Genomic DNA, 26,315 nt, shown 5'->3' with positions numbered 1-26,315 from the left:
TCACAAAGGTATCGTTTTCACCACATTGCATCAAGGATCCACACTGTCAGTGTGATTTATGATGGTTGATGTTGAACCACGAACACCTGGCTGGTGTCAAGTTTCCCACTACGAGCTCACTCTATTTCCCCCTCCAAGCTGCAGCCTTTGGAAGGAAGAAAGTGGCTGTGTTTAGCCCACATCCAGGGATTGGGAGGTATGGCTCCTTTATTTGAGGGTAGAATATCTACACAAATGATTTTGAATTCTACACTAGAGATCTGACTCTTATCTCCTGTGTGTTAACTCATTTGATGACTTATATTACTTATAGACTTAAGATATATATATATATACCAGCCAAGATTATTTTGTTATTCAGAAAAAAAAACTTTGTTTTTTTGAGACAGGGTCTTACCTTGTATGACTGGCTGGCTTGAGTTCTATCTCTATCATATATGTAAACATGCACTTGTGTATGCAACACACACACACGCACAGAGAGAGAGAGAGAGAGAAGAGCAAGCTCATTTCAAAAGCTGCTTGCATCAGCACCATCCTCCCTCCCTCCCTCCCTCCCTCCTTTCCCTCCTTCTTTCTTTCCAGTGAGGTTACTCCATCCATCTGTAGAACAGTTGGATTATGTTGACAGCGAGGTTACTCCATCCATCTGTAGAACGGTTGGATTATGTTGACAGTCTATAGTTGAGATCTCCCAGCCTCAGTGATGGTTGGTGTTTGTAAATATGCTTACCAGAGTCATCTGATAGGCGGGAACTTCAATTGAGAAAATGCCTCCATAAGATTCAGCTACAAGGCATTTTCTTACATAGTGATTGTCGGGGAAGAGCCCAGCCCACTGTGGGTGGGGCCATCTGTGAGCTGGTGGTCCTGGGTCCTATAAGAAAGCAGACTGAGCAATCTATGAGGAGCAAGTCAGTAAGCAGCACTCCATGACCCTGCATCAGCTCCTGCCTTCAGGTTCCTGCCCTGCTTGAGTTCCTCTCCTGACTTCCTTTGATGATGAACAGTGATATGGAAGTGTAAGGCAAACCATTACAGGTGATTGTGAGCCACCCTGTGGTTGCTGAGAATTGAACTCGGGACCTCTGGAAGAGCAGTCAGTGCTCCTAACTGCCGAGCCATCTCTCCAGCCCCATTCATTTCTTTTTAACACCAAATAAGATGTCATTGTATAGTTGTGTCATTATTTGTTGATCCAAATTAAGGAACATCGTGGTTGCTTCTAGTCTTTGGCAGTTACGAATAAAGTTTCTGAAGACATTTCAGTTTGTGTCTATGTCATGTGTGTGTGTGTGTGCTCACCCATATATATTAATGTATGTATGTGTGTGTTTGGAGTAGAGGAAGAAAAGTCATGCTTACTATATTTTTCTATTATTCTCCACCTTAGTTTTTGAGACTGGATCTTTCACTGGCCTTAGAGTTCATGAACTGGTTGGACTGGCTGGCCACCAAGCCCCCAGAACTCACCTGTCTCTGCCTCTCACTCTGTGGGGTTACAGGCTATAGTGCTGTGCCCAGATTTTACTTGGGTGATGGACACCAGGTTCTCGTGTTTGAACAGTAAGCCCTTCACTCACTGAGCCATGTTTCCATCTTCTATTCTAAAAATTTTTTTATCGACTTAATGGGTCTGGGGATATGGCTCCACAGTAGAGTGCTCGCCTAGAACACACAGGTTCCTAGGTTCATCACCCAGCACTGAAGGGAGGGAAAAGGTGGTGGGATCTGATGTTCTCTAAAGGTCAGTTGGCTTCAAGTACTTGGACGCTCAGTTACTGGACTCTTACTGTTTTGGGAGTGTCATGTGACGTGGCCCTTTGGTTGATTTGAAATAGGCTTCTTTACCATTGGTATTTCCCCTCCTGGAAGTATGCTTCGCCTGACGTCACTCGGCAGTTCTGCCTTCCTTATGCTTTCTGTTTGCTTCCTCTATGGCTCTTCCCATTCTTTTATGTTCAGCCTTTCTGTGTTTTTATATTCATGTGTGTTTCTTGTAGGCAACATCTAATCGAGTCTAGGGTATTTTATGTACTATATTTTATTCATCCTTTGAGGACTCTCATAACCCATGCAACATATTTTGATCGGCTTCAGTCCCTGTTTCCAGCCTCCCTCAGATCCCCTGCTACCTCCCAACCAACTCCACAACTTCATAACACATCAAGTCCATTTGTGCTAACCATACACTCGCTCATGGGCGTGGGGTCATCCATTGGATCCTACCGGGAACCACACCCGTAAAGAAAATGGACTCTTCCTCCCCCAGAAGCCATCAACTAGGAGTGGGTGTTGGTCGACCCCTCCCCCTCAGGCTGGAATAGAGGCTGGCTTGGTCTTGTGCAGCTGTTGTGAGCTCCTGAGACACTGTTTCAACCCGTTGGTCTTGCAGTCTTTTTTCTCTTAATTTCCACAATGTTTCCTGAGCGTTGAGGGGAGGGCAGTGTGATACCAACGTCCTTTTTACTTCTTAGTACTGCAGAGACATCTGTTCTCTGCACTTTGACTGGTTGTGAGTCTCTCCACTAACTGCTGTTGTCTGTATAAACGCTCCTCTGGTGAGGTCTGAGGGCTGCAGTCATCTATGGGTGTAGAGACGCATTTACAAGGCATGTGTCTAGTTAGTAAAGTGATAGTACATTCACCCTTAGGGCCTATGGGGTTTTGGCCCGATTTTTATACCTAGGAGTTTCCTCCTAGGATGTGGACCTTACACCCAATGATTGCCCCATAACATCCACACCACTGTTGCAGCACAGACATATTGCCAGGCTGGTGATCACTGTAGCTCTCAGGCGTCATGGCTGGTAAAACTTCCAGTTCTGTGAAAACTAGCCAGCAAGGAGGAAACTTCCAGGACAGTACCGGCTCAATTTCTCCAAACCCTGTGATCAAAGAATAATGTCTTCAGCAGTAGGGTCTTGCCATCAAGTTCTGGTGAGCAACCATGAGCACTGGCAACAGACTGCATAGCTTTGAAAGTCTTTGGGATCCCCTCCCTGGACCCCCCCATCACCCAACTGGTTGATGAGAAATAATCCACACCTGGCACTGGACTTTGTATCTGGCAACCTATGGCTTCTAGAAGGCACACCATCCCTGCCATGTAGGGTAACACCATATTCCCTCACCATCCCTCCCTTTCTCACCGCCACGGTGTGTGGTGTGTGTGTGTGTGTGTGTGTGTATTTTAAAGGAAGCTTAAAAAAGTAAGTTTCCACAGGGTTTTCCCAAACATCCTGAGATCGAGTGTTAGTTCTCTCTCTCTCTCTCTCTCTCTCTCTCTCTCTCTCTCTCTCTCTCTCTCTCTCCCCCTCTCTCTTTCTCTCTCTCTGCTTTTAAATTGGATTCGTTAGATTGTTTTTCTATAACTATTGTTACTGGTGGACTTAGCTTATTTTGTTATTTATTTTCTGGTTGCCATTTTTTGGTTACACTTGCCTGTAAAGTCTTGCTCAAATGTTTTTTAGCATTCATTTGACTTTCTTTTAAGAGAATTTATTTTGAAAACTGGGACCCCTGATCTGGCTTCTTAAGGTAACTCCAGTGAGTCTACTTTGTGGTTTACCGTCACAATCCATTCAGAGTTAATATTGCTTAGCTAATAGGGTTTCGTTGACTGTTGCCCTCAACCTCTGTGCTACCGTGATACTATGTTTCTGAGACGCATTCTTGCTTGTACTGTATGTAATACACTGTGCAGTGCACTGTTGTAGCCTGTGCATGAAATTGCCCATTGTCTTTTGAGAAAATTAAGCATGAGAATGTTTCAAACGGATCCCTATTTTCTGCACCGCGGCACTCCTGGAGGGCTGTTTGTCTCTGGGGTCGCTCGTCTTCAGTGAGGCGAGCTCCCTTTAGATCTCCCTTTATGCGGTTCCCCTAGCAAAACAGTTTTCAGTTTTCATTGATCTCAAAATTGTCTTTATTCTGCCTTCATCTTCTGATGGCCGCTGTCACTGGATATAGAATTTGGAGTTGAGCAGGCTTTTCTCCCCTTCCCTTTCAGGACTTTAAAGTGTCATTCCAGTGCCTTCTTACCTCCATTATTTCTGATGAAAATTCAAGTCTCATTCTTATCACTGTTCTACTGTATGTGATGGGTCGTTTTTTTCTGGCTGCTTTGAAATTTTTCTCTTTATCTTTACTTTTCAGCAGTTTGACTGTAATTCGCCTAGGTTTACTGTTCTTTGTACTGCCCCATTCTGAGGTTTGAACCCAGGGTCTTATGTATGCTAAATACAGGTTCTTCCACTGACCGGGGAATTGACTTTTTTTTTGGGGGGGGGGGAGTGAGTGGTCATCAGCTATTTCTTTGAAATTTTAAAATTTATTTAGTTGCATGACATTTTCTTTTACTTACATGGTGCCCATTTTTGCAAATAGCTTTTTAGAGGCGGGGGAGGTTTAAACATAAATAAAAAGATCAGGAGTACTGGAAACCAACTTTATAAAGTCTCTCATTATAGAGTTGGAGAGACAGGTCAGTGTTTAAGAACATATACTGCTCTTGCAAAGGACTGAATTGAGTTCCAGCAACTGCACTGGGTGGTGGCTCATTGCCACCCGTGCCTCCAGCTCCAGGGAGATCTGGCACCTCTGGCCTGCACAGGCACCGCACACGTGCACTTGCATACGTGCACACATGCACATGATTAAAATTAATCTAAAAATATTGTTTCTTACATATATAATTATTTTTCTCTGTGTAGCAAGCTCTGGCTGTCGTGGACTCACTTTGTAAACCAGGCTGGCCTCGAACTCATGGAGATTTGCTTTGCTCTGCCTCCCAAGTGCTGGTATTAAAGGCATGTGCCACCACACCTAGCCAATGAAACTATTTAAAAATATTTCTTTGTCTCTTAAAATTCTCCCTTCTTCCCCAATTCCACCCCCTGCCCCTTCTCTTTGCAACAGAGTCTCCTAGTGCCCCCAGACAGGCTGGCCTGGTCGGTCAGCCAGTCCCAGGGATGTTTTTGGTTTTCCATCCCCAGCACTGGGCTTACAAGTACAGGCCATCACATTCAGCTTTCTTACATTGGCTCTGGGGATCAAAGTCAGCTCTTTGTGCTTGTGTGATGAACATTTTACCAACTGAATATCTCCCAATCCTTGCAAACTTATTCTTAAAAATTACTTTAAGTCATGTTTTAAATAGAATTTTCCTAACTTTGTTTTTGAATTTTTCATTGCTGATACAGTTGAAGCTGGTGCTGTGGCTCAGGGAGAGAATATTTGCTCAGCACATGCAAGATTCCAAGTATAGAAAACAAACTTCTGTATCCAAAAGTCAATGTCAAAATACAGATGGTTCTTGGACACTGGCTTTATACCTTATAAACACGTTGGCCTTATGTTGATGCTATGTGAACCTTAGAGTTTTCTGCATATAAGATCACACCAGATTCAAGTAGAGATAGTTCTACTTTATTCTTCTCAATCTGGATGTTTAAACTTTATTTTCTTGTCTAATTGCACTGGCTAGTATCACGAAGGCAATACTATCTGTGGTGACAGCCCCATTGTTGCCTATGGTCCTTAGAACAGAGATGGGAGCATTCAGTCTTTCACAATTAAGCACGAGATTATCTGTGGGATTTTAGAAAACTGTTTTGTTCATTGTATTGGGTCCCAAACTTACTTAGCAAGCTATGAGGGTGAACTGCACTTCTAGCCCCTTGAAGTTGGGCTTACATCGGAGCTGTTTCTCAGCCTGAGGAAATTTCATTCTTTTCCTAGTCAGGTTGAATGTTTTTATCACGAATCACCGCTGGATTTTGTCAAATGCTCTTCCCATAGATTTTGAGACGATTGTGTGTTTTTGCCCTTCTATTAACATGATGTATTGCATTAATGGCATGTCAATGTTGCTGGTTTGTTTTGTTTTGCCTGTTAATTCAACTTCCCATTTTCATGTCCTTTAGCATTCAAAGCCCCCTGGAGGAACCCATTAGATGATGTCTACAGTTGATGTGATTCAGGGCTTAGATGCTGATGGTGGTTCTTTATAAAAATTCAATCTCATGGGCTTTTTATCTCATCTGAAGTCCTGGTGATGGTTACCTAGCCCTGATTTGTTTACTATCATTGAATAGTACGAGGGTAAACAAATGTTTAGCTGTACTTACATAGCCCGGCTGTGCCAGTACATCATATCATTTTGGTGGTACATGTGATGCAGTGTCATATTGTGAGTACATTTTTTTTTTTTGGAGGCGGAGACTTTCAGCTGTATCATTTATATGCTTTTTAGGGACGATAAACATATTATGAAGGATAAAGCATGCAGCTCATATTTCTGGCAATTGTAATTGCTATCAATGAATTTTTGTCTTCGAAAATTTGTGTACCTCCAAATTACTTCGTTCACCATAACAAGATTTGTTCTGTAGTCTGTGCTTCTGTCATGTTCGGATTTTATAAAGCACATTCACATTAATTGCAGTTCCCCCCCTCCCAGACATTTTTCTTCTCCATGAGGCCCCTGCACTTGGCTGCCTTGCCATTTTCATTGCTGATGTATCTGCTAATTAATGTCCCTCCTCTGAATGCCTGCCCTTTCTCATTCCTGATTTTGCGCTTGGGCTCTGTTTTTTATTTGCGTGGCAATTACCAGGACTTCTCTCCTACTCTCATTGGTCTGTGACCTTCTGTGACTTACTTATAACATTTACATGTTTGTGAAATTGACAATCTGTCCTCTGCCCTCAGTGACCATCAAGGATGTAAGCATGGCCCTTTTTTTTCTAAATTGGTTATTATATTTACATTTCAGATGTTATCCCCTTATCCCGTTCCCCCCCCCACACACACCCAGGGATCCCTATCCCATCCCCCCACCTCCTCCTGCTTCTGTGAGGATGTGCCCCTTAAAACTGGTTTCGGAAGCAGTTATCTCTTGTGGGTAATGTATGCACCAGCTTTCTAAATTCACAGCAAGGCCTCAGATTGTTAGGACTTGCCATTTATAGAGATGCATGAAATCTTGGCTATTCTCTATTCTAGAGAGCTACGCCTAACAGACTGATATTAAGTATATGGTTCTCTTAGTTTGTTAATGTTCAGTTGTTCAGCCATAGACATTTACCAAAGAAACAACATTCATTTCCTAATCTTTCAGATTTTCTTTTCTCCTCTGTTGATCACCTCTTCTTTTTTCTTCAGATACTGAAGACTTCCTGGCAGAAGGCTTGCAGAATGAGAACCTCAGTCCTGGGGCGCAGGATCAGAGAGACCACATTCTCCGGGGTTTCCAGCAAATCAAGTCCAGGTTTGTATCTCCCAGCTTCATTATGTTTAAAAATTCTTCTTTACCAGAGTATAAGTTCACGACAGCAGAATGTACCTGCCACAGGTTTTTATACTTGGCAGAAATTTATGGATTAATTTGGGGGGGGGAGTTAGGTAAGGATACTGGAGTGTACTAACATGAACACGTTTTAGTAATTATCTTAAAATAACCAGGCGGATTTTAGTTTCCAATGTTAGCCTTTATTGAACACTAGGCAGTGGTAGAAGCATAATGACAAAATTGAGACCTTTATGCTTGTTCAGGCAACCAATGAGAAGAAGGGAATTCTCAAGGCTTTGGAGCTGACTTTACTTTCATATTCCCTTCTGCAATAGAAAAGTTCAAATCAGGCCTGGCTAGTCCATGTTTTGACAGTACCAGTATGCATTAGCCCCAGACTGGGTAGGAACGTTGTGCTCATTAAGTTTTTAAAATAAGGAGCTCAGGTCTCATTTGCACATTTTACAATCTGAGCAGCTAATAGCTGCTGGGAGCACACACTTCCTTAGGGGAAGAAGAAATCAACACGTCCCTTACAATCCATTTCCTGACTGACTTCTCATAAGGGTGGCAACCAAGCGAGCGAGGGCACAATCGCATGCTCCTATGTCCTTTGCCACCCGGGTGCAGTTCTGATTCACAGTGCTTGATCTGAGCATGCTTAGAGAGCATCTCCAGGCTTAGGGCTGGATCCACTTTGCATGGCCAATCATTCTTAGCCTCTACTTTCAGAACTGGCGGAAACTTCTTAGACATGGGGAATTCTATCCTTTGGAAGGGCACAGCCAGAACCTACTCCCTGCAGGAACGTGAGAGACCCTCACGAGGTGCCCTGCTGGATCTTAATCGACCTTTCCTGCTGGCTAATTAAGCATCACTTTTACTCAGCAACTGGGGACTGTGTAATTATCAGCCTGGGTTGCCCTGAATAATTGAAACAAGCAGAATGCTGAAGATGGGTTCTCTCTCTCTCTCTCTCTCTCTCTCTCTCTCTCTCTCTCTCTCTCTTTCGGGAATATCTAATTTTTGGTAGGCTGTGAAGTGTTGAAATCAAACCCTTGAATTGCGTTCTTTCGTTAATAGATAAGTTTAGATTTAGTTATGCACATGGAGGCTTGGCTAATGAATGACCCATGAATTTTCTTTATTTCATGAGTTGGCTTTTGTATTACCTACCATAAGGATCATATAAATGTGGAACTTCAAATTCTATTACAGAGAAAGAGGGAAGCCCTGAATATAATAGGGAATATAGTTGTTCCATTGATATAAAATATGGGATGTGGGAAACAGATACAGCTTTGTTGATCTGTATAGACACACATATGTATATTTTCATTTTTTCTATCATAGCATTAGGAAAGATCTGAGTTCCAACATTAAGTGGGCAGATTGCTTCCTTTTTTAAAAAAAAATGTTTTCTGTGTATGTGTATTTTGCCTACATGTATATTTGTTCACCACATGCTTGTCTGGTGCTTACAGCAGTCAGAAAAAGGCATTCGGTCCCCTGGATCTGGAGTTACAAACAGCCATGAGCTGTCTGTGAATGTTATGTGAATGCTGGGAACCAAACCAGGGTCTTCTGGAAGGACAGCCAGTGATCTAAGCGTAGCAGCCATCTCTCCAGGCCCCTCATAGCTCTCCTCAGTCTTCTTCTGAAACATGCATGCACACGTACGTGTGCGTGTATAAACACACACACACACACACACACACACACACACACACACACACAGCCTCACCCTCATAGAAGGCTTCCAAAGAACATCCCATGTGGTTTGTGGGTTAGACATTGAAAATAACCAGCGGGCACTTTAGGGAGCGTCATTGATGAGGGCTTTCTGTTCATCGATTTGTTGCTAGAAAGATGATGCTTTATTCGAGATTTCATAATTATCCAGTGGCTAAGGAAGTGAGGACCCAGAGGTTAGATACCACACAAGAAGATGGAGACAGGAGGCTTTCTTCTAACCAGGTCTTGGGGGACGCCTTCCACCCGCCTCTTCAGTCACAGTATTGCTAATGGCATCCTCGTTTTCCTAAATCTTCCTAATTCAGCTGTATCACCTCTATTATTCCATTTGTGCCTGGCCAATATTAGGCACCTCTATGTGCTGATACCAAGTGGTTTCAAGATACTGAAAATTTGCAAAAGTGCCAGCACTTACTCATATGGCATGACGGTTGTATCTACCCCCAAAAATAAGATGTGAAGAACAATTCGAAAACCGTCAAATCTGAGAGTTCATTTTACACAAGGAATTCTGGAGCAACGGAAGAATTAATGGAGGCCATTTCAAATGTTTCATCTTTAGCCACAGTAAAGTGATGATGCTTTCGGGACTTGTACATTGGGATGTGTCTGCATTATATACAGTCTCACATATTCCCGCTCTGTGGCTTGTTTCGTGACATTCCTTGACTCTTTCTTCACGTTGCACTGCTGGGGAACAAAAAGGGTGAAGGGAATTAAAAATGGCCCTGCCCAAGCCTTGGTAAACCCTAGGGCCTCAGTCCTAGTCTTCAGTGGCTCAGATTCAGTGGTATAGGCCATGGTTGCAGAATTGTTTGAATTGGAGCGTCTTGACTCTATCACTACTAATGGCATGTGCCATCTGCCACCTTCCTGTTGTCCAGGATGGCTGACCACAGAAAATGGTGGTGGTGTGCACTCTGCAGTGTCCCTGACATGCTCATCAGTATATCACTATCAATATCATAGTTCTAGGCTCGCTGCGTCCCTGACATGCTCATAAATATATCAGTATCAATATTACAGCTCGAGGCTCGTTTCTCAGACTTACAAACAACGTTGGAATAAGATTTCTGCATCTACAGCTGCATTATTGTACTTGAAAGTGTGCCAAGGAAGGATAACGTTCTTCACACAGGACAAAGCAAACATGGACAGCAGTTTCTAGGCCTCCTGGGAAATGAAGGTCTGTCGTGGTGTATGATGATGCCCTGAGCTATGCCTTTTGTGACTGTCTGTCAAACGTCCTCCTCTTCTCCTCAAGACTAACAGCTTCCACATTCGAGTCCAGGCTCTTACCGAGCCCCAACAGTAGGCTCTGGATGAAAGCCGCCCAAAGCTCTTCCTTATGGTGATGGTCACTGCAGGATTAGCTCCAGATGTGAGACACGGGGATGAAACAGATAGGAACCACGTTCAGAAACTTGATGACGTACCTACGCATTTGGAGAAACAGTGGGGGCGTTTCTTGTGCGTTTGATCCAGCGGAGACCGTCTGCCAGCAATCATGCACCGAGAGTGAAGGCAGGGATAAAAAACAGGAGATTTCTATCATTGAGATAGAGATAAATCCTCTCTTGATGGCCCTTTTTGGGCCTCCTCACTTACATGCTCACTGTTGGAAGTGAAGGCCAGAGCCAATGGACACAAACGCAGTGTATTGTTTCCTTCTGTGAAACTTAATAATAGCCAAGGAGTTCCAACAGGAGACAAGTGGATTTATAAGATGTTTAAATGGAAGAAAAAAATAAAGAAATAACTTTGTGTAACAGGTTTATGGCCCAAACTCCACAAAAACCCAGGACATTTAAAATACAGACAGAAAACATATCTGTTAACAGGTTTCATTGTGGGTGGCTGGCCCTTTACTCTGCATGAAACAGGATACACTATTCTTAAAAATCTTGTAAAAAGAACTTTGATTTTCTTCAGGAATTTTAGTGTTTTTTTTGTTTGTTTTGCTTTGTTTTGTTATTTTTGCTTAACATGAATTTAGTTTGAAAATCAGGTTAAATCTGACAATATCTATGATTCTGACATCTTTGTGTCATAAAAAGAAACCCAAGTTAGTCTGGTAAAATTTTCAAAAGTCAGCCCGGGTTTTAAAGTAAATATCATTACCATTAATTTCATAGTTTTAATATACTTAATTAAGTATTTGTTCCTGAGCTTATAAACTCCCCAAACAGAACACATTTAAATTCAGGGTTTTTGTTTTTAATCAAGAAAACTAATGTTTTATATGTTATTTGGACAATTGTGTATTCACAAGTTTAAAGATTTGCTTACATCTTTTTTCCTTTAATTCTGGTGTGCATGTGTGTGTGTGTGTGCTTGTGTGTGTGTTCTTGTCTGTGTCTGTGTTTTACTTGTGTGTATATCTATGCACTACTCTGTATAGAGGTCAGAAGAGGGCATCAGATTTCTTGGAACTGGAGTTACAGATGATTGTGAGTTGCCATGTGGGTGCTGGGAATTGAACCTGGATCCTCTGGAAGAGCAGTAGTGTTCTTAACACTGAGCCATTTCTCCAGTCCATAATTCTGCTATTTATCATGAAGTGTGCGTGCCAATGAAGAAAAACACGAGCACCAGATGCTTTTCATTCCCACCCTTCTGCTTAAAAGGGAAGGAGGGAGGGAGGGAGGGAGGGAGGGAGGGAGGGAGGGAAGGAGGGAGGGAGAAGCATCCTGGCACAGTGGCTTAGTGGGTAAAAGTACTTTGCCCCAAACTGACAACCTAAGTTCAGTCCCTGGGAATCCACATAGTGGAAGGAGAGAGCTGACTCTCAAATGCTATCCCAAGGCCTGTACGTGTCACATGACGAACACACGAAGTAAATGTATATGTAAATAACTAATTCTAAAATCAACGGAAAGAAAGTAAGGAAGACTGAAGGAGGGCTGGGGTTGTAGCTTAGTGATGGAGTACCAGTCTAGCTTTCACGAGGCCCTGGATTCTGTCACCAACACCACAGATAGACACACAAAACGAAAAACCTACAGGAACATCCGGCTCTCTCTCAACTGATGGGTTAGCTGTGTGTCAAGTGTGTGCAGTAGTTGTATGTCACCCAGTGAGTGTGCACGGAGATTTCTCAGCGGTGCAAGAGTTCGGTGGACTTTGCTTCTGTGGGCTGAGGGCTTGTTGCTCTCGCCGTCTGAAATGCTCCGAGGGAGACCGATTCAGTTCTGCCTCCCACTGGCTTCGGCTTAAGTCGGAGGAGGAGAGCTGGATGACCTACACAACCTTGATGAGCAGCGTTCTCATTTTAATTTTATACTAATGTTTATCTTATTTATTCCTTCATTTGTGGGAGGCATTTGAGGCCGACTCTGAGATTAAATTACCTCATTTCTTTTCTTTTACATGGGGCTGCTGCAACGGGATCAGTGAGTAGATTTCCCCTTTGGGCATCTCATAAAATAAATATTTTATACGAGTAATTCAGAGATGTAAGAATATTTTCATATTCTTCATGCTAAGTAACAAGATTTAAACAGTTTAGATGGAGAAATTTGTTTCTTTTTTATTACCTTATTTATTTGTGTGTGTGTGTGTGTGTGTGTGTGTGTGTATAAAAGTGTCATGTTGTATCATGGGTGTGCATGTGGAGATCAGAGGACAGTGTGTGGAGTAGATTCTTTCCTACCGTGTGTCTCCCAGGGATCAATTTCAAATAATCAGACTTGTTTTGTTTTGTTTGTTAAGACAGGGTTTCTCTGTGTAGCCCTGGCTGTCCCCGGAACTCACTTTGTAGACCAGGCTGGCCTCAAACTCAGAGGTCTGCCTGCTTCTGCCTTCTGAGTAATAGGATTAAAGGTGTTTGCCATCACCGCCTGGCCAGCGTTTGTTTTTCTCTTTCTCTCTCTTTTTTCCTTCTCTCTTTCTCTTTTTCTTCCTTCCTTCCTTTTTAAGAAAATTCTATCTGTCTATCTATCTGTCTGTCTGTCTGTCTATCTATCTATCTATCTGTCTGTCTGTCTGTCTGTCTATCTGTCTATCTGTCTATCTGTATATCTGTATATCTATCTTAAAGTTCGAACCTTTCACAAGCTTGCATGTCATTTGTGGTCACAGGAACCATGCTAATTGCATTCCAGTTTTAGTACATGTGCAACTGAGCAGGTCCACGATGCTATTATTGTTGATATCATTATCATTATTTAGAGACGGGTCACATGTAGCTCAGGCTGTTCCTAAAGTCGCTATATACTTGAGGATGACCTTGAACTTCTGATCCTTCTGCATCTACCTCCCAAGTGCGAGGCTTACAGTCATAAGCCGCAATACCTGGCTTTATGCAGTTCTAGGAATCGAACCCAGGGCTTCCTGCATGAGCACTCTACCAACGGAACCACGCTCTCACCCAGATCCAAGGCTTTCCTTTTAAACGTTCAATTGGAAAGACAGAAAACATTTCCTTAGACGATATTTTTATAGGTAACAATGAACAGAGCCCTTTGCGGCTCTGAATAAAAACTCTGTAGTAAAACTGTACTTATAATCTTTTAATTTTATGTCTTTAAGATTTTTAGGTTAAAGTTCAGGAAAATGCACTTTTAGTTTTCCCCAGCACTGAGCTCCTTAAACAGAAAAATGTGTTCTACGAGGAATAAAAAGGAGGAAGAGTTAGGGGAAGGGCTGAGGAGCTGAAGGAGTTTGTAACCCCATAGGAAGAACAACTTAACCACCCAGAGCTCCCAGAGACTAACCCACTAACCACAGAGTACACATGGACGGACCCATGGCTCCAGCCACATATGTAGCAGAGGATAGCCTTATCTGATGGGAGGGGAGTCCCTTGGTCCTGTGGCTTGATGTCCCAGCGTAAGGGGATGGGTGGTAGAAGTGAGGCAGGAGTGGGTGGGTGGGTGGGGGAGTACCCTCTCAGAGGCAAATGGGAGGGGGATGGGGTAGGGGGATTGTGGAGGGGAAACTGGAAAGGGGGACAACATTTTAAATGTAAATAAATAAAATAACTAATAACAAATTTTAAAAGTGACAAAATAACATGAAAGTAATGCGAGGACTTGCGAAGACATAGGAGGTCAGTGGGAGGAGCAGGATAATGGTAGTAGTGGGCGGAGATATGATCAAAGGAAATTCATGTATAAAATTATGAAATAAAGAAAAGAATAAAAAGGTTCTGGCTGGGTCGAGCATGCCTAAAAGTCCTAGGGAGGCAGAAGCAGACAGATAGCCATAGTTTAAGGCCAGCCTTGGCTACATACTGATTCCCTGATTCACCTAGGAGTAGGATTCAGCCATGTCCGCCTTGTAATCTCAGCGCCTCTCAGGAAGCTGAGGCAGGAGGATAGCTTGAGCACAGGAGTTTGAGGCTCACTTGGTAAACATCATGAAACCCCATCTCAAGAAGGGAAAGATGGAGGAGAGGGAGGGGAAGGAGAAGTGGGAGGAAGGGGAGATCTTGCAGTGACCTCCAGGCATCAGGCAGGTGATGGCTCAGGCCCATCAGTGGCCTAAGCCTTTAGAATCTCTTCAGTAAGCTGAATGCTGCCGTTTAGCTAATGAGTCAGGGCCCTGAGATTTGCTTTCCTCCTCACAGAATCTGGGTCTTCATCATCACCCAGGGACATTCCTATTATCTCTCTGGTGTGGATTGGTCTTTGTCTCAGAAAATTCTCAGTGTCAGATTTTTAATGCATGAAGCTTTCCTATTGTCTGTACGTGGAGACCGGTAATCCGCGTACATTGTGTGAAGAGATCGTTTGTATGAAAGTGCCGTCTCATTGCAGGACTGTTTGCTTTGCCCTTGATTTAAGTCTCATTAGGTCCCCAGCTAGTCTTTTGTCCCAGAGTTATGCTGTGTTTTTTCTGCTTATCAAAGACGTGTGTGTGTGTGTGTGTGTGTGTGTGTGTGTGTGTGTGTGTGAGAGAGAGGGGAGGGAGGGAGAGAGAGAGGGAGAGAGAGAGAGAGAGAGAGAGAGAGAGAGAGAGAGAGAGAGAGAGAGCCTCTCTACTGTTCATCTGTTTGTGGGTTTCCAGGAACCTTGTGGCTTGGAGTCTTCCTGGTTGTGGTTTTCTGTAATTTGCACGCTTCCCTTATTTCTGCTGTAGACTCACCCTGGAAACTGCTTTCTGTGTTGCAATGAAATTGGAGCAGTGGGCAGGGAAGCACAAGAGAGCTCAGGGTCAACTGACAGGAGCCAGGCTCTTTGTTCTGATGTTATTTCTATAACCTTGGCTGAATCTCTTGAAGGTTCTAATGATGATCTTAGCTTCCTTTCTAGATTGCCTGTTGGAATCTTTATTCATGCACACACACAAGATACACACACACACACACACACACACACACACACACACACACAAATGCTATGAAAATGGGAGCATTATAACTGGAAAAATAAATGTTTATTGTGTTTAATTACAATGCAAGCACTGCTAACCAAACCTCGAAACCTTGATTTGATTTCTTGTATGATGTCACCAAGGTTTTGTTTTGTTTTATTTTATTTTTTTCCAGTTTGAAAAATGATTCAGGAAACTTAATTTCTTGGGATTTCCTTTGGTCTCATGATCCCGTTTAAAATGAGTTGAGCCCAACATGGGGTTTTATCATCGCGCCACACGAACCATTTCTTCTTTGTGGATGTGTTCTCCCACTGCGAAGCCTCATCTCGTCTCCTGAAGTGCAGTGCTAGCAGGCTTGATAATGAACCCTGGTCCTTATCATGCTCAGCAAAGGGCTCAGAGAAGACGGGAAAAATCAATCCCACAGGAATCTCTGCCTGCTCATATCCATATTTAACCCCCGTGCATTTAAAATGGAAATGAGATATCTCAGGGCTTCAGTTTTTTGATTTATACAAGATGTCACCACCTCCTTGGCAATGGGGATGTTTTACAGACCAACCACTGACCCGTTTGGGAAGATCTCAGCCTACCGCCCTCAGGCTGATGTCGTTTCTTCATATTTCTTTCAGAATACTCTGCACTGTCTTGTGATAGCTTTGATTTCCTAGGCTTCAAAGGGTGCCCCCTCCAGAGCCAAACTTCTGAAGAGGGAAAGAAATGCCAGTTTAAGAGGACAGACAATAAAGGAACAGCTACCCCTGTCTGCAGTTGGTGCAGTCAGGCGATTAATAGGGAGTTTACAAGCCGGTGGTAGTAGGGCCTTGCCAAGCAAGGACACTCCAATATGACGTTAGTGTTATGTGCTATGGAATGTGTGCTAGGAGTGAAATCCAGTTTCTACAAGCTTTGCTGGGAACATACCATGGCCAGTGCAGGATGAATAATTACATTTTAAAATTCAAGTTCCCTCTTGACTTTGTGAGCCTTGTAAAGGTTTTTACTATAATTTACAAAAAAAAAAAAACCATTTGTGCTCACATGCCCTCCAATTAGCTATTTCTCTAATTAACTAAGTGACTCATTTGTGAATCCTGCCCTAGCCACAAGGCCCATTTTATATCTTGTGAATTGGGACTTATTGTATCTACCAAGTGCTTTGCGCTTTGTGTTTTTTTGTTGATGAGAAAACAGATGCCCAAGACATTACTCAAAGTAGCAGAATTAATAAAAGATTAAGATGTAGAATTCAGGATGTCTAATTGGTTAATTTATTCAGCTAAATCATTAAAAATGAAATGGCATCTTTCAAAAGATTATTGGTTCAAAAGAATTATTGACAATTGCTAAAGTCTAGTTAATTATAGTCATACAAAGTGTTTGTGGATGGGATTATACTTTGGTGCTTATGCCAGTGTTACATGGATGGATGGAAACTATGTAGCCAAGTAAAAATAACAAGCTATGAATCATGAGTTTAGGTTGTAGCTAGATATGGGACTTCTCTTTCAACTTTTATGCATACTTGAAAGTTTTTTTTAACATAATATAAAAATAGACAGTTAGCTTGACTTGGCAACTTAGAAGCCATTGACTTTATTCACTGTGGTCTTGGAAAATCACAGACTTCTCTAATTTGAAACGTAATAACACATATTTGGGGTTTTTAAGAGTGATGGTTTTCTAGGAATAACCTTATTATTTTTGGTTGATCTTGAGCTCAGGGGTAATCTTCTACTTCGTTATTACTGAGATAAGTAACAGCGAGGAGCTAACTTCTATACTTCTTTAAAACTTCTAGGCCAGCAATTATTGAGAGCTGAAATTCAATTCAAACATTCTGCCCAGGAGATCTCGAATTTTTGATTTTTTTTTTAAAGGAAAGGCAATTTCTGACTTTTCTCATAAATTTGATAAAAGGAAAGCTAATATGAGATTGGTAGTCCAGTAGGAAATGGAAGTCAATTTTACATTTTTTAAATCATTTTATAGTATTTAAAATGACAGAGGTCAGAAACAAAGCCCTTATTCTTTTATTGAACTAGAATTGAAAGTGGCAGAAAATCATTTTGGCCCCAAGTGCAGTAAATGTTATCACTAAAACATGTTCGGGGGATATTAGGACAGTCTCTCAAGCACTGGAGACGAGAGTTCACAAAACAAAAACTGATTCTTTTTCTGTCCTTATCTTGAAGTTATTAGATGTACAGGAGATGAAAGTATCCTGTTTCTAAGAGGACAGGGGATGGAGTCTGCATTGAAAACCTGTAATGTCTCCATTTGGGAGAAGCACAATGCAGCAAACGGAAGTCTCTGCGGCATTGAGTGTCTCTGCAGGAAGGTCTCAGGCATAAGGGTTCCTGAGCCAGACCCAGGGCTGTGGGGTCCAGGACCAGAGAATATTATACTCACAGTGTTGTGAGATGCTGGTGAAAGTGGGAGGAATGGAAGTGATGCTGTTTACTGAAAGAACTTTGTGGGGAGCTGGAGAGATGGCTCAGTGGTTAAGAGCACCAGCTGCTCTTGCAGAGGACCTGAGTTCAATTCCCAGTACCTCACAGCAGCTCACAACTACCTGTAACTCCAGCTCCAGAGATCGGATGCCCTCTTTTGGCATATATGTACACGTAAGCAAAATACCCACACACATAAAATAAAATAAAATAAAATAAAAATATCTTTAAAAATTGTCAGAAAATCCTATTTAACAAGGAGATTAACCAGGAGCTGCCAGAAGTTACTTTGTCCTGAGGACCTGGGAGGAGTGAGATCTGAGAAGTCCATTTGGGAGAAACCAATTATTTTGGAGTGCGCAGTGTGATTATGCTTTAGAATTTTGTGTAAATGAAGCAGGTTGGCAGGCATATGTTTGCTGATCCAAAAAATGATTAAAATTCAGAATAAGTGTGACTCTTGTGAAATTAAGTTTTCAGGTTCCAGCCAGTGTTCTGTTCGGCCATATGGTATAACCAGAATTAATTGCTGTTCCCAGCCTCTTATTCTCTTACTGAATACTTAGGTGCCCCGTTTGAAACAGTAGAGAGTCCACAGATGCATTTAATCACACAAGATAGCTGCCTGACAAGTTTGGGAAGTGTGTGTAGCTAACAGTTGCTTACAAGAAACTTCCACTATGTTCTTTCTTCCTTTCCACACCACAAACTCCCACTCTGTGCTCTTACACAGACACAGACACACACACACACACACACACACACACACACACAGTTAAAGTTAGGAAACAGATAGGTGGATAGAAATGGATGAAAGAGTGTCAGAACAGTGCAAATAGAAGAGACAAAGCAAGGAATAGCCTTTGCTCTTTGCTCATGTTTAGCCCTTTGCTTCTCCTGGAACCCTGACAGTGCAGAGTCTCCCACTCCTGGCCGGCAGAGCCCCAGAATCAGAATCTGCATTTAATGACTATGTTATATAATGTTAATGATCTAACATTCTGGTTAAATCTGTGATGAAAAGCTGCAGGATTCTCATCTGCATCTCCGAGTCCCATGGGAACACACACACCAGCCACTCCCTTCTTCTGCGTGACCGTCACCAGCTCTCTACCTCTGGCTGCCTCCCTGTGCAGCTTCATGCCACCTTGTCTCTGCCACCTCTTCTGTTCCTTGGTGGTTGTCTGCTGAATTCTCTGCTGCGCCCTCTAGAACCTTTGCAACCAGACCCTGCTGGGTCCCCAACCTTGTTTCTCCATCTGTGTCTGGGTAATATACGGCTCTCCTGCATGAAAGGGTTTTGCTTGCAATCTTCTTAGACAGAGCATGTTCATCTTCCAGAAGTGCTTCTGTCATTCCCCAAGCTCCTTCTGCCACTCCTAGATCCTCAGTATTTGGTCTGTGTTCTTTGGAGCTCTGTCCTGGAGGCTTTGCAATACTTTGCCCCTCTTGTCACTTTCAGCATCCAGAGTCTATCCTCATACTGTTTGAGAATTTAAGTAATTTTGGTTTGTTTGTTTGTTTTTTTTGTCTTTCTTTTTTGTATTTTCTAGACAGGATTTCTCTATGTAACCTTGGCTATCCTAGAGATAGCCCTCTGTAGACCAAGTTGGCCTTGAACTCAGATACCTGCCTGCCTCTGTCTGCTTCCTGAGTTCTGGGGATTAAAACTATGTGCAGCAGCCTTTGTCAACACCCCAAGTTATTTGTTTGGTTTGTTTTTTTTTGAGACAAGGTCTTACTGCATAGCTCTGGCTGACTTGGAACTTGCTGTGTAGACCAGGCTGGTCTTAAGCCAACAGAGATGACTGCTTCTGCTTCCCAAGTTCTGAGATCAAAGGCATGCACCACCATGCCCTCCCTTCCTCAGACTCATATATTGGCCCGCCATGTTATGGTTACCCTGCTCCTGCCACTGCCCCTCCCCCTTTTGCTTAAGGTTAGATTTCCCCCTCTTCAGATCTCCTTGAACCTCATGTAAATGTGCTCAACTCCACCCTCAGGTTAAAAACCTCAGGTTAAATAAATAGCCACCCCCTCCTTAGCGCTTGTCCTGAACAGGTAGACATCTTGAACTCTAGACCCTTCTTCCCTTCTGGTTTCCTTTCTCTGGCCCATCCTCAGTTAGTTACCATCCTTACACTGCATCTTCTGCCCCAATAAAGTTACTTTCCCGATGGCCCAATTACTCCAGCTGCCACATCCGGTTGATACTGCCAATGTTTATCTTCTTTGATCTTTCAAGTATCTCACAGCTTAGACTACTTCCCCTTTCTCAGAAGTTTAAGAGCCTCTTTCCCCTGTGGAGCCTCCCTTTCCCTCACTGTGGCTTCATGAAACCTCAGGCTCCCCAGTGCTGTGAGAGACCCAACCGGTTCCCTCTTGGCAGCCACCCTCCATCCTTCCAGCCCAGGACTGAGTCATGATGCCCGCCATTTTGCTTTGATTGTCCTAGGGTTTCTAGGGAACATAGCTTGGGTGACAGTGTAAGGCAGAGACCCCTGCTAGGAAAGTCCTACACCTGAGAGATACAGTTCATTGACATGTAGCGTTGATCTGCAGATACTGGGAAGGTGAGAAGAGCTAGCTTGGCACCAGCTCTAGCATCAGCCTCCAGACATTCTATTTTATAGGAAACATAAACTTGTATTTACATGTCTAAACCTCTGTCACTTGGGTTTTTGGTTCCTGTTGCTGGAAGATTCCTAACTGCAGAGTGTTCAAGACTGACCTGACCAGGTTGTATCCCAACTCACCCATGAGTCTTCCTCTGTTGTCTCTGGGTTAGACTTTCAGAGCCCTGGGAGTCACTCCTTAACCACCCCTACCCCCCTTATCAGCAAGGTCTACTGACTTTGACCCTCAATTCATGTTCTTATTTGTATCTCTTCCGTTACTGGCAAATCACTAACCTTCACAAGATGGACTCAACTATTAAATATTGTCTAATCTCTCTCTCCTTCCCTTCCTTCCTTCCTTCCTCCCTTCCTTCTTCCTTCCTTCCTTCCTCCCTCCCTTCCTTCCTTCCTTCCTTCCTTCCTTCCTTCCTTCCTTCCTTCCTTCCTTGTTCTCTTTCTGAGACAGAATCTCACTGTGCAGATGAGGCTTGTCTCAAACTCATAGATACCCAGCTTCTTCTGTCTCTGGAGCATTGGGATTAAAATGTACCACCGTGAGGTCACGGTAATCGTCTGCTGCCCTCTGCCTCCTCTCAGCACTGTCTTAGTCTTAGTTTATTCCCGTTTGTTTTGTTCCTCCATTTTGTTAAGCGAGCCAACGTTTCCACAACAGTGTGATTGGTGTCATAAGAGAGTCACTGATACTGACCAAGAGCATGTAAGTGAGAAAGTAGGTTGGAAAATATGTTAAATCTCACCGTGAAAAAATCTCTGAAAACAAAAACAAAAAGACCAAAATGTCCATGATAGTAATTTCTGGCAAGTAGAGTTTAGTGCTTTCTTTTTTCTTTCTTTCTTTTTTCTTTTTTTGCTTGTTTATTTGTATTCTCTGACTCTCTACAGTGAATATTATTTACTTAATAACAAGTTATCGATATTAAAGTCCTTCACATTTTTAAAAAGGGCAGAGAGGAAAAGGAAGAGGTTTGATTCCCAGGTGGGATGAGGGCTGGTACTGAGGCGGAAGGAACTGGATAAAATGCACATGGAACTTGAACTGTGCAGCTTGGCCTGGGTCGCACTGTGTAAACAAGCAGGCTGTATCTGGAGGTGTTTTAGGCTATGCTTCAAAACACACCCACAGAAGGGAAATTAATTTTGAGTCATGTGAAATGCCGTCCCTTGAATATTCTGTGATGATTGTTCTAAAATGTGTTGGGGATTTTTTTTTTTTTAAAGTAAAGGAAGTTCACTGTCAAGGGCCGGCGTGAAATGAGGTATCACTGACAGAGCAACTTCCGCTTCTGAGCTGTTATCCCTTTGAGCTAACACAGGATGAATTCTTCATTAGAAGGGGATTAGCAGCACTCTCCAGGCCTATTTAGCAAAGCATTTGTATTTGTCTGACCACTTTTCCGAGCGCTGGTGTTTGAGTAAACCATTCACTTCCTTCTTCTCAAAACATCAGTCACCATGATTGATTTTTATGTTGGTCATAAAGAGAAATGGAATCAACTAAAAGCAGGCTGAAGATTACAGGGTGGAAGTGGTTAATTTACTTAACAATATGTATTGGTTATTTATTTACATTGGGCTTGATGCCCGGTGATCAAGACAGTGTCACGTGAGATATCCTTGCTTGCTTTCCGAGTGGCTCTTGGACCAGTGAGTGGCCAAAGTTATCATGGGCACTGCTGTTCACAGATGTCTGTCTTAGAAGGCTCCTTAAGTTTGGTTTTAATTTATATTGTGTGTGGAGTTTTGTCACCTAGAAAATCATTGATGTTTTGTATCCTCTTTTAAAACACAAATTCATTTAGAAAGTTAAGAAATTTTGTGTCATTCGGTTTTTCAGCCCTGTCCAACAGTTTCCTTCTAACTTTATTATTTTTCATTATTTCCCTGAAATGAGCAAATTCTGTGGCCATCAAGGTCCTGAGAATAAGTGACTAGTGGCTGCCAACCCCAGCATGGGACATCCACATCTCCACCTTCAAGACTTAGGGAACGCTGAAGAAGGAGGAGCGGGAAGGATGTGGGAGCTGGAAGCTGGGGGTGCCACTGTCTTAGTGGTGTCCTATTGCTGTGATGAGACATGACCACAGCAACCCTTATCAAGGAAAGCATTTGACCAGAGTTTGCTTACAGTTAAATCGAGGAGTATGGCTGTCTCTAGACATAGTACTAGAGAAGTAGCTGAGAATTCTACAACCGGGTTCACGAGAAGCAGGAAGAGAAAGTTACTGAGGCCTGGCTGGAATTTATGAAATCCCAAAGCCCACCCCAGTGACACATCTCCTCCAGTGAGGCCACACCTCCTCCAGTGAGGCCACACCTCCTCCAGCGAGGCCACACCTCCTCCAGCAAGGCCACACTTAATCCCTCTCAAATAGTACTGCTCCCTGATAACAAAGTATCTAAATATATGAGCAAGCCTATGGGAGCCATTCTTATTCAAATCACCACATGATATGACCATTATATACATGAACTCCCAGTAACTGTGGTTGCCTGCACGAATCCGGTGTAAGACTGGGCTCGTCATCATTCAGCCATGGATGGGGGAGGCCCTTGTGGGGGAACTATTGGCAGTGATGGCTGCTGTGTGCCGGAGTCGGTGTCTTTGGTGATGTAGCCGTTGGTGAGTTGTTTATGCTTCCTGCTGCAGAGGCTGCCTCCTTATGCGTCCCTTCCCATGGGGCTCGGTTTAAACCCTGTGGGTCACAAAACAAAAAAGATATAAGGGTGGAGAGGGGACCTGTTCGGATCAGATGTTGGTAGGGACTGGAGGGGAAGAAGGGGATGAGCATGACCAGAATTTATTGTGTACATGTATGAAATTATCAATTAATTAATTAATTAATTAATTAAAAAAGAGGCAAAGGAAGAAACATGGGCTAGAGCCTGGGAAATGAGATACTTGAAGATTAAAGAGGCAGGTTTGTGAAATTCTTCTATATTTTACATCTTATATTTCATTTTTTAAAAAAAGATTTATTTATTTATTTATTTGTTTAGTATACCAGATATTATTATAGATGGTTGTGACTCACTAGTAGTTTCTGGGACTTGAACTCAGGACCTCTAGAAGAACAACCAGTGTGTTCTTAATCTTTGAGCCATCTCTCCAGCCCCTTATGTTTCATTTTTTTAACAAAAGATTTTTAATTTTTTAAAATTATGTGTATGTGCGAGTATCTCTGTGTGGGTGAGTGCAAGGGCCCCCAGAGGCCAGAGATGTGGGCTGTGAGCTGCCTCACATGGGTGCTGGGACCCAAACTCAAGCCCTGTACAAGAGGAGCTTGTGCTCCCAATCACCGAGCCACCTCTCCAGCCCTAGTTCATATTTTACTATGCTACAAGGAATGTTCCCAAATTCTAGAAGAATGAAGAAAAGAGAAGATTCAGTGGCCATAAGTGTATTGAACCACACTTAAGAGCAGCGCGCAGTGTGCGTTAGGTATACCGAGGCTCAGAACAACAACACAGGGTCCACATCCTCAAAAAGAGTGACTGTGGTGGAGACTGTCTCATCTGCAGCAGAAGAGCAAACTCAAAGCTAGCTCTTATCATGCCCCAGACCTAGGTCTACTGTCTGCAAGTTAACTTCTTTATTTAGTCGTTACAGCAGGTGTGTGCGTGGTGGACACTATTAGACTCTCCGTTTAGCAGATGAGAAAACTGAAGTTCGGAGAAGCAACTCATATGTTCAGGGCTGCTCAGCATGAGATTCTGCAATTGGGATTTTAGTTCAGGTTGCGTCTAGCCTTTATGAGACTCAGTTACCTCATAAAAAGTGTGAAGAACTGGCACTATTCTGTAGCTTCTGAAAAGTACAGGTTACTAAATCTTACATATTACTTGTGTGTAACGCCAACATCAAGATGAATAATACCAGCTTATTCATTTATAGGCCCAGCAAAAGTTTGCTGAGCATATACTATATACAGAGTGTTTTTGTGGTGAATGCAACACAGGCCTTTTGGGGCAAGAGAAACCCAACACTTGTGTAAGACTCTAATTTGTTATACACATATGTTATTGTTATGTACACAAAGGTGTCTAATATAACACAATTAGTAATAGATCCTCAATAGATATTTCCAGTCAGGCAGTGGTGGCATACGCCTTTAATCCCAGCACTTGGGAGGCAGAGGCAGGCAGATTTCTGAGTTCGAGGCCAGCCTGGTTTACAGAGTGAGTTCCAGGACAGCCAGGGCTACACAGAGAAACCCTGTCTCGAAAAACAACAACAACAAAACCCAGATATTTCCAAGGAACTTGCAACCTGATTGGAAAGACAAAATGCATGCTAGAGTAACTAAAATTCAGGGAAACAAACAAACAAAAAATCTGAAAACAGAAGTCTTTAGAAAAGGAACAGACAGGTAGTTCTGGAAAGGTTCAGAGAAGGAGCTGGCTTCCAGTCAGCAGGCTGGCGAAAGCTGGTAGCAGGGAGCTGGCATCCCAGGCTGGCTGTGGTGAAAGGCATTGGGTTTGTTTGGTTGGTTGGTTTTTTTGTTTTGTTGTTGTTGTTTTGTTGTTGTTGTTGTTTTTGTTTTAGTGAGATACATTGCACACAGAAATAACACAGGCCAAGCCACAGAGAACATAGAATGTGTCTTGGAACCAGAGCATCACTGGAAACGGGGCTAAGAAGACAGATGAACCCTTAGAGAGTTTGGGGATCTGAGGGATAAAGCAGGGCTGAGGAAGGATGCTTTATAGAGCTTTGGTTAGTATTTGGGGATTGAGGACGCTGGGAGGCAGGAGCTGGAAACAGAAGAAAGTTGAAGAATTTCTTAGTTTCTATGTCCCGAAAATGAGAAAAATTCCCATTGCTACTCTTTCTGTCACTTCCCTGCTTTCATGAGGTGTAACACAGTTTATCTGTAATGCACAGCATTTTATATGTAATGTGCAGCACTCCGTGACCTTTGTGTCCTTAGGTAGAAGCATTCTAATGGCTGACTTGGTGCCTCAGGTTTTGATTGGCTGCTAGGTTGCAGACTGTGTTGACTATACTTCCAATCGCCGGGCGGTGGTGGCACACGCCTTTAACCCCAGCACTTGGGAGGCAGAGTCAGGTGGATTTCTGAGTTCGAGGCCAGCCTGGTCTACAGAGTGAGTTCCAGGTCAGCCAGGGCTACACAGAGAAACTCTGTCTTGAAAAACAAAAAAAAAAAGAAGAGGAAAAAAAAAGACTATGCTTCCAATCTGTTACCAAAATTGACTAGATCTTTAAATCTGGCCCTGACAACTTACTATCATACACTATTTTGTTTCCTGAGGCAAAGTCCAAGCACCTAGGAACAAACTTTTGGAATATTGTTTATTTGTGAACTGGGATGGCCTGTTTAAAATTCTCTTAGCAGCCAGGCGGTGGTGGAGCATGCTTTTAATTCCAGTACTGGGAGGCAGAGGCAGGTGACTGAGTCCAGCCTGGTCTACAGAGAGAGTTCCAGGACAGCCAGGGCTACACAGTGAGACTCTGTCTTTTAAAAAAAAAAGTAAATTAATAATAATAATGATGATGATGATAGCAAAATTTTCTTAGCAGGCAGTAATTGACGTGTGTGTGTGTGTGTGTGTGTGTGTGTGTGTGTGTGTGATTGCTTGCCATAGCACATGTTTGTAGGTTAGAGGCCAACCAGAGGAGACTTAGCTGAATCTACCTTGGATGTAGACTCTCATCTTTTGTCGTGTTTATAAAAGGGTCTCTTGTTTGCCACAGTACATACCAGACTGGCTGGCCCATGAGCTTCTGGGGATCTTCCTGTCCCCACTTCCCATCTCACTGTCGGAGTGCTGGGATCGAAGGTGTGCACCACTGCATGTGCTGGGATCATAGGTGTGCACTACTGCATGTGCTGGGAT

At 42.9% G+C, this 26,315-nt stretch overlaps 1 protein-coding gene across 2 annotated transcripts in view; it reads left to right on the top strand.

The window, feature by feature from the left end:
- The window catches only part of Skap1 (src kinase associated phosphoprotein 1), a 295,894-nt gene that overhangs the window by 19,563 nt on the left and 250,016 nt on the right, over positions 1-26,315 (top strand). For both annotated transcript variants that reach the window (XM_028754983.1, XM_028754982.1), the window contains exon 2: positions 7,168-7,273. In XM_028754983.1, the coding sequence (XP_028610816.1) occupies positions 7,168-7,273 (106 nt within the window). The remainder of the gene's footprint in view (positions 1-7,167; positions 7,274-26,315) is intronic.

This window comes from Grammomys surdaster, unplaced genomic scaffold, assembly GCF_004785775.1.
Source record: "Grammomys surdaster isolate TR1022 unplaced genomic scaffold, NIH_TR_1.0 126048, whole genome shotgun sequence".
Lineage (NCBI taxonomy): Eukaryota > Metazoa > Chordata > Mammalia > Rodentia > Muridae > Grammomys > Grammomys surdaster.
Note: the sequence above shows the minus strand (reverse complement) of the source record. Positions and strands in the feature narration are given on the sequence as shown.